The sequence below is a fragment of the Pristiophorus japonicus genome, chromosome 8 (genome assembly GCF_044704955.1).
Source record: "Pristiophorus japonicus isolate sPriJap1 chromosome 8, sPriJap1.hap1, whole genome shotgun sequence".
NCBI classification, from domain to species: domain Eukaryota; kingdom Metazoa; phylum Chordata; class Chondrichthyes; family Pristiophoridae; genus Pristiophorus; species Pristiophorus japonicus.
In genome coordinates this window covers 216,650,045-216,663,865 of record NC_091984.1, presented here as the reverse complement: position 1 = coordinate 216,663,865, position 13,821 = coordinate 216,650,045, and the positions used below count along the sequence as shown (strand labels likewise).

Below are 13,821 nucleotides of genomic sequence, written 5' to 3'. Positions count from 1 at the left end.
TGAAAGAACAACAGCAGTGCTTAACTTGAACCCCAATTTTGTCGTCTCCTAGAAAATTCAAGATCAACCATTTCTGCAATGGAAGTGCTGTAAAATAAGTTGGTTTCTTATCATAAATACTACTTCTGCATTTAGAAGGAGTTTTAATGGTTGTCGCAATGACATTATAGTGAAATTCATCTATGTGTGATAATTTTATGTAGATACTTGATAGGAAGCTGGAGCCAACAATAAGAAACCAATACGGTTAGATGATAGACTTCCATTTTGTAGTTTAGGATGTTTACATAAGAACATAAGAAATAGGAGCAGGAGTAGGCCAGTTGGCCTCTCGAGCCTTCTCCGCCATTTAATAAGATCATGACTGATCTGATGATGCAATTGCTCCACTTCCCTGCCTGCTCCCCATAACCTTTTATTCCCTTATCGCTCAAAAATCTGTCTATCTCAGCCTTAAATATATTCAATGACCCAGCCACCACAGCTCTCTGGGGCAGAGAATTCTACAGATTTATAACCCTCAGAGAATAAATTCCTCCTCATCTCAGTTTTAAATGGACGACCCTTTATTCTGAAACTATGTCCCCTAGTTTTAGTTTCCTCTATGAGTGAAAATATCCTCTCTGCATCCACCTTGTCGAGTCCCCTCATAATCTTATACGTTTCTATGAGATCACCTCTCATTCTTCTGAACTCCTATGAGTACAGTCCCAATCCACTCAACCTATCTTCATAAGTCAACCCCCTCATCTCCGGAGTCAACCTAGTGAATCTTCTCTGAACTGCCTCCAATGCAAGTAATCCTTCTTTAAATAAGGAGACCAAAACTGTACACAGAACTGGCCTCACCAATGCCCTATAGAGTTGTAGCAGGACTTCTCTGCTTTTATACTCCATCCCCCTTGCAATAAAGGCCAACGTTCTATTTTCCCTCTTGATTACTTACTGTACCTGCACACTAACTTTTTGTGTTTCATGCACAAGGACCCCCAGGTCCCTCCATACTGCAGCACTTTGCAATTTTTCTCCATTTAAATAATAATTTGCTTTTCTGTTTTTTCTGCCAAAGTGGATAACCTCACATTATACACCATCTGCCAAATGTTTGCCACTCACTTAGCCTGTCTATGTGAACATTTGGAATGGGTTACAGGCTTGTAATTTATATCCCGATATATATCTATGGAAAAATGGAATCCAGAAGTCCGAAAAAATATTGCCACATTTTTCCAAGTTGTAGATGGTTTATCCTGGAAAGAAGAGAATCTGTTTGTGCCCCACTACATAGCTTCTCTCAGGTTGACCAATAAAATTGTGTGCGAGACCTTCATGTCTTTTTTTATGATGACAGACTTGTTTCTTCACTGGCTACTTGATGGCAACCACTGAGATGTCCACGACAAACAGCCTTGTCCTTCCAAATAAAGAGTGTGGCCGCAGGAATTTAACATGGAGAGAGGGCAGGCAAGAGAAAATTGGAAAATGGTTACAAACAAAAGAGCATTCCGCCTTTTGATGTCCACTGAGATAAACTACGGGTGCTCTTGGGGATGTCTATGGCATGGAGCATCCTGTGTTTTCAGTTTGGAAAGTCACATGAAGGTTCGAAGTCTGGATCATCTTGTCTTTCTGGCTGAGGAAGACGGTTTGGAAGAAATGAGGAATCTTGATTATCTGTCCTTCCAGCTGAGGAAGGTCACGTGGGTCTATTTTGGTTAATGTCGACACTGTTTTCTAAATCTCCTGCCTGCCCTGCAGAAAATCATGCAGATCAGTTCTTATTGCCAAGTGTCACAAAATTATGCAGTCAAGGCCGATGATTTTCCAAACTGCAACATTTTTGTTCATGACCAGAAAGCTGAATGAGACACTGCATTTAAAAAATCATCTCTGATGTTATTAAATTAGATCATTTCCCCTGACAAAGCAAGAGTTTGAATAGTGGCCTGGGATTCAATTAAAGATGGATAACTCAATCAGAGAACACCAGCTACAGAAACATTGAAAGCAGCTTGCTAGACAGCTTAAAAAAAAATTAAATTACACCATTTCATAATAATTGGTACGGTATCTTTTCATAACTTACGAACAGGATGTAAATGTGTAATCTTTTTTTCTAATGTATTGATAAAGATGAGGGAGGCCATTCAGCCCATCTAGCTGCTGCTTCCATAAAAACCGACACACCATCCCGATAACAGCATCGAACATCATAAATGATTCCAGAGTTTGCACCTGCACTACCCTACCCAGAATGCCATTCCAGGTTTTAATCACTCTTCGTGTGAAGAAGTGCATCCTGACATCAATTCTGAACTTGCCCTTTACTAGTATTGATCTATATTTCTTTGTTTAATTTGAAATGGTGCTCAGGATTAACCGCTTGTATCTTAATATATGTCTATATAAGGTCTCCTCTCATATACATCCTTTCAAGGCTGAAGAGTCCACGTTTTTAGCCTTCAAAAGTTGCTCCTCTGACACACACTTCTCTGCATTGTATCTGTATCTTCAGGGTTGGTGGCTGAATTAAATGGGCCATTCCAAGTGGAGCTTGACCAGAGCACTGCAAAGCTTTAGTATGACAGTCTCAGACGTTTACTGTACTGTCAAAGCTCAGCAATCTGCTATGGAGGGTTTATTCAGTTCTAATCTTCCATGTGTAATTATCATCATTTGTTTACTATGTTCAGGTATGCCATGAAGTGTTTAGATAAAAAGCGAATCAAGATGAAACAGGGAGAAACGTTAGCCCTTAATGAACGAATCATGTTGTCACTGGTCAGCACTGGGGTGAGTCCAAAAGAAATGTTATTTTTATATGCACGTTTGTAGAAGATGAAACATTTTTTTGGATTTGGCACTAAGCTCGATGATGTCAGCTATCACATCTTATTTTGGCCAAATAGGAGTGTCACCCGCCCAGCAACTTTGGAATGATTCAGACCTTGTTAACTGGGTGGCACTATGAAATAAAATACTGCATTTGGCTCCACTATAGACAAATGAATGAAGTTTTTCCTATCCTCCCTGGGCAATTCATCACTTACAATGCTTTTCTTCCCCCTCAAGAATCTAGCTTTAAATCCACTGCAGATTCCTATGTCTGATATCCTATAAGAACCCTTTGTGAAATTAGCAGTGTGTACACGACTCCATATCCAATGCACCCATGTCACAATAAAAAGAAGCATGCTCATGTCTCTTGCCCAAATAACAATAAGCTAACAGTCTGGCATTTCCCCAGGACTGTCGTCCTCACCACACTTAGCACCAGCAATTCACCCAGAATAATGTTTTAAACATGAGAACCTGTACAGTTTTCGCTAGGCTGTGAAACTGGAAAATACCTGCTAATGCAATGTGCTGATAAACATCATGGACCTTGGATTCTCACCAAGATCTCCAGTTGGAGGAGAGGCTCTCTTTTCCCCCCCAACCCCCCAATGGAATGGCTGGAAAAGCTAAAAGGTGAGTCAACTCTATGTGTTGCCAGCACGGCAGTGTCATTGGCAAAGCCCACCTTGTTCCTTGTCATGGTACATGGGCAAGGGGAAATTAATGCACCTCCAATTTTCTCTCTTTCTCTCCTGACACAGTAGTGCAAACACTTTGCTTGGGATATGGTTTCATGGACACCATCAGCCGACTGGTGCATCCCAGCTGAACCTGATCCGGTCTTCATCCCAACATTCATGTGTGCTCACATTCCATCAAACATCATGGAATAGCAATTGGGAGTGGAAATCTTGCTTGGTTTTTCCTTCTCCTCAGGCCAAGGACAAGGAGACCCGGTGTGGTGCCCCAACGACTGTCCTGGCAGAACAATTGAGGATTGAAGCTGGGATCTATCTAATCTGTATGCATGGTTGAGCACTGGCCATTGCATTCTCCAACAGAGCCAATGGGAGAATTAAAAGATTTTTTTAAAGGATAGGAGAAAAAAGATGTCTGCTGTTTCCAAAGCAAATACTAAAAAACCCCAGACCTCTCTTGCTGGGATACAGTTCCCCAAGGTGTTGTGGACACACGAATTTATATTAAATTTGCACACTATACAGATTAGTGTGGCCATTGCTGTGTCATGTTTACAAAAATGTTTCCAGCAATTTACCTGTATAAATAAGAGCAACAATCTAATTCTATCAAATAACCTGAGGCAATGAGCAGCAAGTAAATATTAGTATTAATAGTGCTATTGGATAATGAGAACATAAAGCCAGATGGCAGCTCAAGAACTCTATTGTCTTAATTCCTGTCTGGGAAAGTGTGTGTGTGTGAAAATTGTGACGTAAAGTAATTTCCTGTTAGCACAATGATAAGGGCGTCACATCAACCTTTGCTAGTATTCTCTGCAGCAAGTTGTACACTTGTGCTGAATCTTGCTGGGATATGGTTCCACAGGATGCTGTCAGCACTTCACCACTTCAGACGAACACCCACTCCTCATGCATGAGCCTGGACAGTGCTTGTCGGCAGGACTGTTCTGAGCTGACGGCCACACGTGCACTAAAGGATCATCAGCTCAGCATACAGAAACCCTGGCTGATTTTTCCCTCTTTCTCCAGCTAAAAGAGATTGCAGCGAATTGTAGCACCTCCATTGAGTTCAGCGAACTCAGCAAAGACCAGGGATCGAACCGAGGGCCTGCCTGATCTATGTCTTGGTACCATATCACCTCGTATATTTAATTCGTTTATAAGTGATAATTGAATTTTTCTTTGGACTATGTCGGAGCTACATAGTTATTAATTTGGGTGTATTTAAATCAATCTTAGTTTATCTTTTTTTTCTTTCTGCTGGAGTTCGAGTGTCTGGTTAAGAGAGAACGATTAGGCAACCTGATGCAAAGGTCCCATTAGCACTGTATTGAGCTGGTGACTTGGAAGCATGTGGCATTGACTGGAATTTTTTTAATATTAATTCTCGGGATGTGAGCATTGCTGGCAAAATCAGCATTTATAGCCCATTCTTTGTTACCCTAAGAAGATGGTGGCAGGTCTTCTTGAAGTGCTAGTAGTTTGATGCAACTGAGTTGCTTGTTCGGCTGTTTCAGAGGACAATAGGGGCCGATGCACTCATTCATTGCACTACCCAGATTCTTTATGAACCTTAACTTATTATTTGCTGTTAGAGCTTCACTCCTTCAAAAATAGCCCAGATAAATATTTCTTTAGTAAGGAAATGAAGGTTGCAGAGAAAAGTATAGAAACAAATAATCAAATGTGCCACGGAACATGATGGTTCATGTAGGGCCAGGAGGATAACATTGAGATTTGTGGAAAGCAACCAATTAGACTGAAATAATTTTAAAAAGTGTTGTGGGGTTCTGCTCAGTAAGTTTCGGAATAGGGGAATATTTATGCAGAACTTTCTCTCGGGAAATTAACTGTTCAGGGTACAGTCCATACAGAGTAGATTATACTTACCCGTGGACGGAGTGAGCTGTGATAGGTTAAATGTCCTTTAGTTGTTTTATGGTTTCTTATGTACACTGCCCTAGAATGTAAGAGTTTGGCTTTAATAAGGACGCATTAGTTTGCAACACCTAAAGCTCTGATTGGGCCCGCTTGATCACAAGATCTGATTGCTGATTGGTCCCATTGGAGGATAGGACACACCCAGCAGTTTCTCTGGAATGTATAGTTCGAACCGCCCTGCTGACATAATCAGTGACTTAAAGTGTAATTCGAGCCATTCTGACCGACAGACAGGGCTCACTCTCAGTGGTTAAGATTCCGCCCACCCCCCAACCCCCAAACAAGTTCCTACCGCCATCCCCCACTCCCCAAGTGCCTGACCTTCCCCTGCCCCACCCCCCCCCCAGTCCAAATTTCTGACATCCACCCACCCCCCAAATTTCTGGCATACTCCCCCCACCCCCACCCAAGTTCCTGACTTTATACCCCTGCCCAAGTTCCCCCGACCCCCATGGATTCGTAACCTTCTTCCCCAACAAGTTCCTGACCTTACTTCCCCCCCCCTACCCCCCGGCCCATTAATGAGGCATTGTGTGAGGGCATTATTAGCAGGTTTATTGGGTATGAAGTGAATAGTGACAGTGTCATGTCTTCAGATTTCATCTACTCCAATGATGTGACCGAACTTTCCGAGAAATCAACCAGGTATAGCGGGAGGAGAAGGAGAACTTGGTGTGGGTGTAAAGGGGGTGGGGTTGGAAGAACGTGATCTGTCTTACCATCTGCATCATGTTCTCACACTCAACCCCACCCCCACCCCTTTAGACCTGGATCACGTTCTTCCACCATCCACACTGTGCTCTCCGCCGTCTTTACCCCGCCCCCCCCCCGCCCCACCAAATTTCTGAGTTCTCTCTCTCTCTCTCTCTCTCTCTCTCTCTCTTCCTCCCCCATCCCCCCTCTCGCCCTCGCCGCCCCTTCTTTTGTTATTTGCAAATTGGCTGCTATATTTACCACATAACACAACACATTTCCAAAGTCATTAATTTGATGTGACGTATTTTGGGAAGGTCTCTGGGCGTGATAGGGCACTGTATAAATACATGTCCTTTTATAACATGTTCACAACACAGATGGTGCATTACTGATGTTCTTTCAGTCGTATAAATACGTGGCTATGTATTTGCACTTAAACCTGATTTCCAGGCTTTTCAAATTCATGATGGAATTTTTGTAATGCACAATTTTTCATATTTATTTTCTAGTCATGATCTTCAAAGTGTTAACAAGCTGACCTGGTGACTGATTTGTGGAGTCGCCGGTTACTCTGGCAGATGACAGTGTGAGTGTCGCACTGCTGCTGTGTTAAATGAGTCGAGCTTTATTGCTCCACTGCAGCAAACAGCACTTGGTAACAATCTGGCTCCCTAATGCTCTTAGTAGCCAGCATCAGGTGTGATCAAACTTAATTATCCAAAAGTAAATGATTTAGGAAAAAATTTAATTAATGTGGCTATTTCAGAATCACTGAGCAAGAGATAAGCCACATAAGGGCACTGTGGAATATTGCATGAGTTCATGTTTAATAAAAATGAGAAGGCCTCAACACATTTACTCACTTCTCATTCATGAAGCCATATTGAAGTGGTACGAATCCTCAGATAAGCATTAAGCATGAAAGAATAATCTTTTGTACTGACAATGTCATTTTTACATACGTTTGCTTTTTTAATTAAAGTTCAAAATTCAAATCGCTCCCTGGCCTCGTCCCTCCCTATCTCTTTAATCTCCTCCAGCCCCACAACCCCTCAAGATGTCTGCGCTCCTCTAATTCTAGCCTCTTGAGCATATCTGATTATAATCACTCAACCATTGGTGGCCGTGCCTTCTGTTGCCGAGGTCCTAAGCTCTAGATTTCCCTGCCTAAACCTCTGTCTCTCTACACCTCTTTCCTCCTTCAAGACGTTCCTTAAAACCTACCTCTCACCTGCGCTAATTTCTCCTTATGTGGCTCGGTCTCAAATTTTTTAGAACATAAGAAATAGGAGTAGGCCATTTGGCCCCTCGAGCCTGCTCTGCCATTCAATAAGATCATGGCTGATTTGATCTTGGCCTCAACTCCACTTCCCTGCCCGCTCCCTATAACCTTTGACTCCCTTATCATTCAAAAATCTGTCCATCTCCACTTTAAATATATTCAATGACCCAGCCTCCACAGCTTTCTGAGAATTCCAAAGATTCATGACCCTCAGAGAAGAAATTCCTCCTCATTTCCGTTTTAAATGGACGCCCCCTTATTCTGAAACTGTGCCCCCAGTTCCAGATTTCCCCATGAAGGGAAACATCCTCTCTGCATCTGCCCTGTCAAGCCTCCTCAGAATAGAAACATAGAAACATAGAAAATAGGTGCAGGAGTAGGCCATTCGGCCCTTCTAGCCTGCACCGCCATTCAATGAGTTCATGGCTGAACATGCAACTTCAGTACCCCATTCCTGCTTTCTCACCATACCCCTTGATTCCCCTAGTAGTAAGGACTTCATCTAACTCCTTTTTGAATATATTTAGTGAATTGGCCTCAACAACTTTCTGTGGTAGAGAATTCCACAGGTTCACCACTCTCTGGGTGAAGAAATTCCTCCTCATCTCGGTCCTAAATGGCTTCCCCCTTATCCTTAGACTGTGTCCCCTAGTTCTGGACTTCCCCAACATTGGGAACATTCTTCCTGCATCTAACCTGTCTAACCCCGTCAGAATTTTAAACGTTTCTATGAGGTCCCCTCTCATTCTTCTGAACTCCAGTGAATACAAGCCCAGGTGATCCAGTCTTTCTTGATAGGTCAGTCCCGCCATCCCGGGAATCAGTCTGGTGAACCTTCGCTGCACTCCCTCAATAGCAAGAATGTCCTTCCTCAGGTTAGGAGACCAAAACTGTACACAATACTCCAGGTGTGGCCTCACCAAGGCCCTGTACAATTGTAGCAACACCTCCCTGCCCTTGTACTCAAATCCCCTTGCTATGAAGGCCAACATGCCATTTGCTTTCTTAACAGCCTGCTGTACCTGCATGCCAACCTTCAATGACTGATGTACCATGACACCCAGGTCTCTTTGCACCTCCCCTTTTCCTTGTATACGTTTCAATAAGATCAACTCTCATTCTTCTAAAATCCAATGAGTTTTTATCTCATAATACTCCTGCGAAGCGCCTTGGGATGTTTCACTATGTTAAAGGCGCTATATACATACAAGTTGTTGTTGTTAGCAAACACAGCAAAATATGGCATCAAGAGAACAAAGAAAATCGAATTACCTGAGACCAGCTGCTTTCTATTTATGCTTTAGTTGTAAACCCTCTTCCAAAAAGTTGTACCTGCCTCCCCTCAAGATACTCTTTGAATAGTGTCAAGGGATTGTTTACATCGATTTGAACTGGTAGACAGGGCCTTAGTTTAGCATCTCATCCAAAAGACAACACCACTGTGAATGCAGTACTCACTCAGCCTCGGCAATGTACTCAAGCCCTAGGGTGGTGCTCGAGCTTCTGCTTCAGAGACAAGAATGCTGATACTTGTAGCAACCCGTGTGCCACCCGTAGCTAAAATCAGCTAATCCTTACACCGACCAGGAGTGGAACATTGACCTTCCTGGCCAACATGGTGCAGTATTACTCTGGGCAGTGCAGTTATTAACTGAGCCATCAGGGGACTCTTAAGTACCTGTTTCTTAACTTTGCCCCAGTGTGGCTGATGAGCAGTAAATGTGTTTAGCTCGTAACATTAAGTAAATTAAAGATCGAGAAACATCCGTTGCTATGTTGGAACATGCTACTGATGAATGTTCCTGGTCATAGCAAATAGTATCCTTTGACTTCTATAAATCGATGGGGGTGGGAGGGGTAATTAAATGGTAGCACATTCACTTGCTGGAGTAGAGTGGTGCATATTTCTGGTTGTTATTCTCTGAAGTCTTGGTTCTTCTGTGCATCAAGGAGGCAAAGGATTCATTCTGTAAAACGCTCATTAAATCTGGTGCCTCACCATTTTGCTTATGTAAGCATAGGCAGTGCTGACAGGCTTTTTTGATTGTGGGGACATCGTAGCTGAGCCCTGTGAGTTCAGCAACAAACAACAAATGTTTTAGTGACTTTCATTGTGACATGGGACTCCTCACTCCTTTGACTTCTAAAGTAATGTTTCAATAACTCACTCACTCCCTATGGTAGATTGACTCTTTTCCCATATATACTTTTTTTAATGCTTCCTTTGATGATTCTTTAATGTGAAAGCAGCATTTCAACTTGGGTCCTTTGCCCTTCTCAGTAAGTTAGTGATGCATAATGGTGTCCAGACACAAAGATGAATGATGCACTAGGCTTGTTAATGGCCCACGCTCACTTTTTTTTTATAAATTGAAGATTTTTTAGATAGTGTGTGGTACTCCATTCTCCTGTGTGCAGAAGGCCATCCTCTGTTTTCCAAATCAATGTTCAATGAGGCTGCAGGATAGCAGACACAAATAATAGTATCAATATAGAACATAGTGAGGCATTGCTATCCTTACACCTCGGGCAAGATAAAAATCCCTATAGTTAACCCCCTGTTTTTAAAATCTGTCTTCTCCAACTTCTCATTACCAAATTCTCCACTGCATACCAGTGCCCATAATTCTGCACTTTTATATACAGTATACAGTCATTTTTACCTTTATAATCATTATATCTATATCTCTATCGGTTGACAAGATGCACTGCAGCAACTCGCCAAGGCTTCTTCGGCAGCACCTCCCAAACCCTCGACTTCTTCCACCTAGAAGGACAAGGGCAGCAGGTGCTTGTTTCCTGTAAGTTCCCCTCCACAGTCACACTTGGAAATATATCGCCGTTCCTTCATCGTCGCTGGGTCAAAATCCTAGAACTACTTCCCTAACAGCACTGTGGGAGTACCTTCACCACACGGACTGCAGCGGTTCAAGAAGGTGGCTCACCACCACCTTCTCGAGCAATTAAGGATGGGCAATAAATGCTGGCCTTGCCAGCGATGCCCACGTCCCATGAACGAATAAAAAAAAGTAAATAGTACTTTTGCACACAACTACAAAGTTTAAACATAGGGTTCAAGTAGTGGACAATACCATCAGATGTAAGCCTGCTGGTCTGCATTTAGACAGGTAGCAGAGCCCTAATATTTCCCAGGCCCCAAGCCTTCTATTGATGTTCAATGTTCTCTTTGCTGCCTTGTAAACATGCTGAGCCAGTTCAGCACATAAGTTTGCTCACGTCATGATCCAATTGCATGTCACAACACGAGCAAGCTAATATGGGAGACTGGCTTAGTGTCATATTATTTTAAGCTCAATACCAGTATACCTGCTCACTTCTTTACAGGGCGTCACTAAAGGTATTTTATTTATTTATCTGCCTTCATAATTCAACGCTGAATTTACATGGACCATGTATGCATGCACAGTAATCAAAAGCTTAGAGTGCCTATTAAAGATACACTGGTTTTCTATTTGTGTTTGGTTCCTCGATGTTTTATTTATTTCAGCTGACCCAACACTGGTGATACAGTGCAGTTCACAATCCCAAAATGCTCCATTTATGGTTTCATTACATTGCTGCTGTGCTTGGAGCTGTATTAGCTGCACTTTATCTAAGGATGTACAATGTTTGGAAACAAAGCAACAAAGTGATTAAAAACTGGACCACATCATTTCAGAAAATAGTTGATTTGCATCTTTAATTTGACCTTTAATTGGTAGTGATGAAAGGGCTAAAGGGCGGCTGGTTTATCAGTGTGTTGCTGTTTGTTTTTTTAATTGTTTTATATCTTTACAATGTAGTTTGATTTTCATTGTTGGTAAATCTCCCCAGTGCATCTGCTGTTGAACAGCTGAGAGGGTGGGGCAGAAGGTCTTCGTTGTGGGATGATGTGTGTCACCAAGGGGAAAATGCAGCTGGCATTATAAAAAGATGGAGGGGAAGAGAGACAAAATAATGCATAGTCCCATCAATCACACTCAACTTTTAGCACCCTTAGGAAAAGCTTCTTTAAAAACAATTGGAATTCATTGCAAACGATTTTGGAACTTATGGAAATATTTTACTGCAGGCCTCCGATGCTGAAGGGGAAATGTCTCCTTAATTGTAATACCCAGAAGGTGTTTTGCTGCATTGTGTAATAAAGTCTGTCTAATCACTTATTTGCTGTCTCTTTTTCTTCCTTCTTGCCCCAGGACTGCCCTTTTATAGTCTGTATGACGTACGCTTTCCACACACCTGACAAGCTGTGCTTTATTCTTGACCTGATGAATGGTAAGACAAAATATTCTGATCTTTGTATACTAGGATGACACTCAGTTTAGCTGCTCTCAATTACTGATCAGCTGGAGGCATAATGAGGCAGGAGAGATGAGCTTAAAACACATTTATTGTCTAGATGAGTCTATCTCTGCTTTCTTGTGTTATTCCTCCCTTATATAATTCAATGAACGTTAAAGCTCACCAACCTTTTATAAGTAGCTGTGTCTTATATGTTCACCTATTTTGGGTAAACTTTGTGCTCACTGGGTGATAAATGAAAATGCTGCAAAAAGGAACATATTTCACTTACACTGAATGTCAGCATCAAACACTCAGGTCAGATATGGCACAATTAGATGCAAAGTAAAGCTTTCTCTGCACTGTCCCATCAAATACAACCCAGGTTAGAATTAGAATAAATATCCCTCCCTCTAAACTGCCCCATCAAGCACTCTAAGATTAGAGTGCAACTGGCTATGCTACCTTAACACTTTCTATATGAACTACTTCACAACTCAGTACTGTCACAACATTGTCCTAACTTTTTAAGAGATTCAAACGCATATTTAACAACAACAAAATGATGGACTTAAGTCACTTTCCGAGCGTCTGGCTTCTCGTCTCATACTCTTCTCATATTCAAAATTATGAACAGTTTTGCCAGTAAAAATGACCCCGGTTGTTGAGTACAGCATTCCGAATAATAACACAAGAAGGTAGGAATGAGAGAAGGCTGTTCAGCCCATCCAGTGCATACCTGACCCACACACATGATTTTCATGTTCCTCTGCCTTGGCAACAAGACAAAATCCCTCTTATCCCTGTTGAATGAGGAAACTATCCATCTCCTTCTTGAATTCTTATTCATTTCACAGGGTACCACATATTCCAAAAGTTAGAGTCTTATAAAAGCTTAATGCACACATTCTTGTGTGCGCTACTTTTATGTAGTCATGAACCCAAAAATAACACACAAGAAAATAATACAAGCACATGAAATGCCTGGACATGAACTTTGCAGATCGAAAGTTCTACCCTAATATCTCTAAATGCCAATTTGTTCATTGTTTTCCACCTCAACTTTCTCGCTGCTTCTCCTTGAGATGCTGTCTGTTGCTGGGTTACAGTTCAACAGGTATTGGTCGCCTTGCAGTACCTTGTCCATTCTTTAAGTAGACAGTTACTATCAGTAGGCTTCTCTTCCCACCCCGCATCCTCACCTCTGGTGTCCCCCAAGGATCTATCTTTGGCCCACTCCTATTTCTCATCTACATGTTGCCCCTTGCAAACACAGTGTCAGTTTCCCCATGTACGCTGATGACACCCAGCTCCACCTCACTAACACTTCCCTCGACGAATCCACGGTCTCTAAATTGTCAGATTGCTTGTCCGACATCCAGTTTTGAATGAGCAGAATTTTTCTCCAATTGAATATTGGGAAGACCGAAGCCATTGTTTTTGATCCCTGCCACAAACTCCGTTCCCTAGCCACTGACTCCATTCCTCGCCCCAATTTCTGTCTGAGGCTGAACCACACTGTTTGCAACCTTAGTATCATATTTGACCTTGAAATTAGCTTTTGACCACATATCCGCAGCACAAATAAAACCGCCTATTTCCACCGTAACATCGCCTGTCTCTGCCCTTGCCTCAGCTTATCTGCTGCTGAAACCCTCATCCATGCCTTTGTTACATCTAGACTTGACTATTCCAACGCACTTCTGGCTGGCCTCTCACATTCTACCCTACGTAAACTACAGGCGATCCAAAACTCGGCTGCCCGGGTCCTAACTCACACCAAGTCCCGCTCACCCATCACCCCTGTGCTTGCTGACTTACATTGGCTTCCGGTTAAGTAACGCCTCAATTTCAAAATTATCATCCTTATTTTCAAATCCCTTCATGGCCTCACCCCTCCCTATCTCTCTAATCTCCTCCAGCCCCACAACATCCCCGAGATGTCTGCTCTAATTCTGGCCCCTTGAGTATCCCTGATTATAATCGCTTGACCATTGGTGGCCATTCCATTTGTTGCTTAGGCCCCAAGCTCTGGAACTCCCTGCCTAAACCTCTCCACCTCTCTACCTCTCTTTCCTCCTT

General features: G+C 42.4%; 1 protein-coding gene across 1 annotated transcript in view; it reads left to right on the top strand.

Annotated features, from left to right (window-relative positions):
• The window catches only part of grk3 (G protein-coupled receptor kinase 3), a 282,207-nt gene that overhangs the window by 201,170 nt on the left and 67,216 nt on the right, over positions 1–13,821 (top strand). Inside the window, exons 9-10 of the mRNA XM_070887915.1 lie at positions 2,694–2,793; positions 11,655–11,733. Of these exons, the coding sequence (XP_070744016.1) occupies positions 2,694–2,793; positions 11,655–11,733 (179 nt within the window). The remainder of the gene's footprint in view (positions 1–2,693; positions 2,794–11,654; positions 11,734–13,821) is intronic.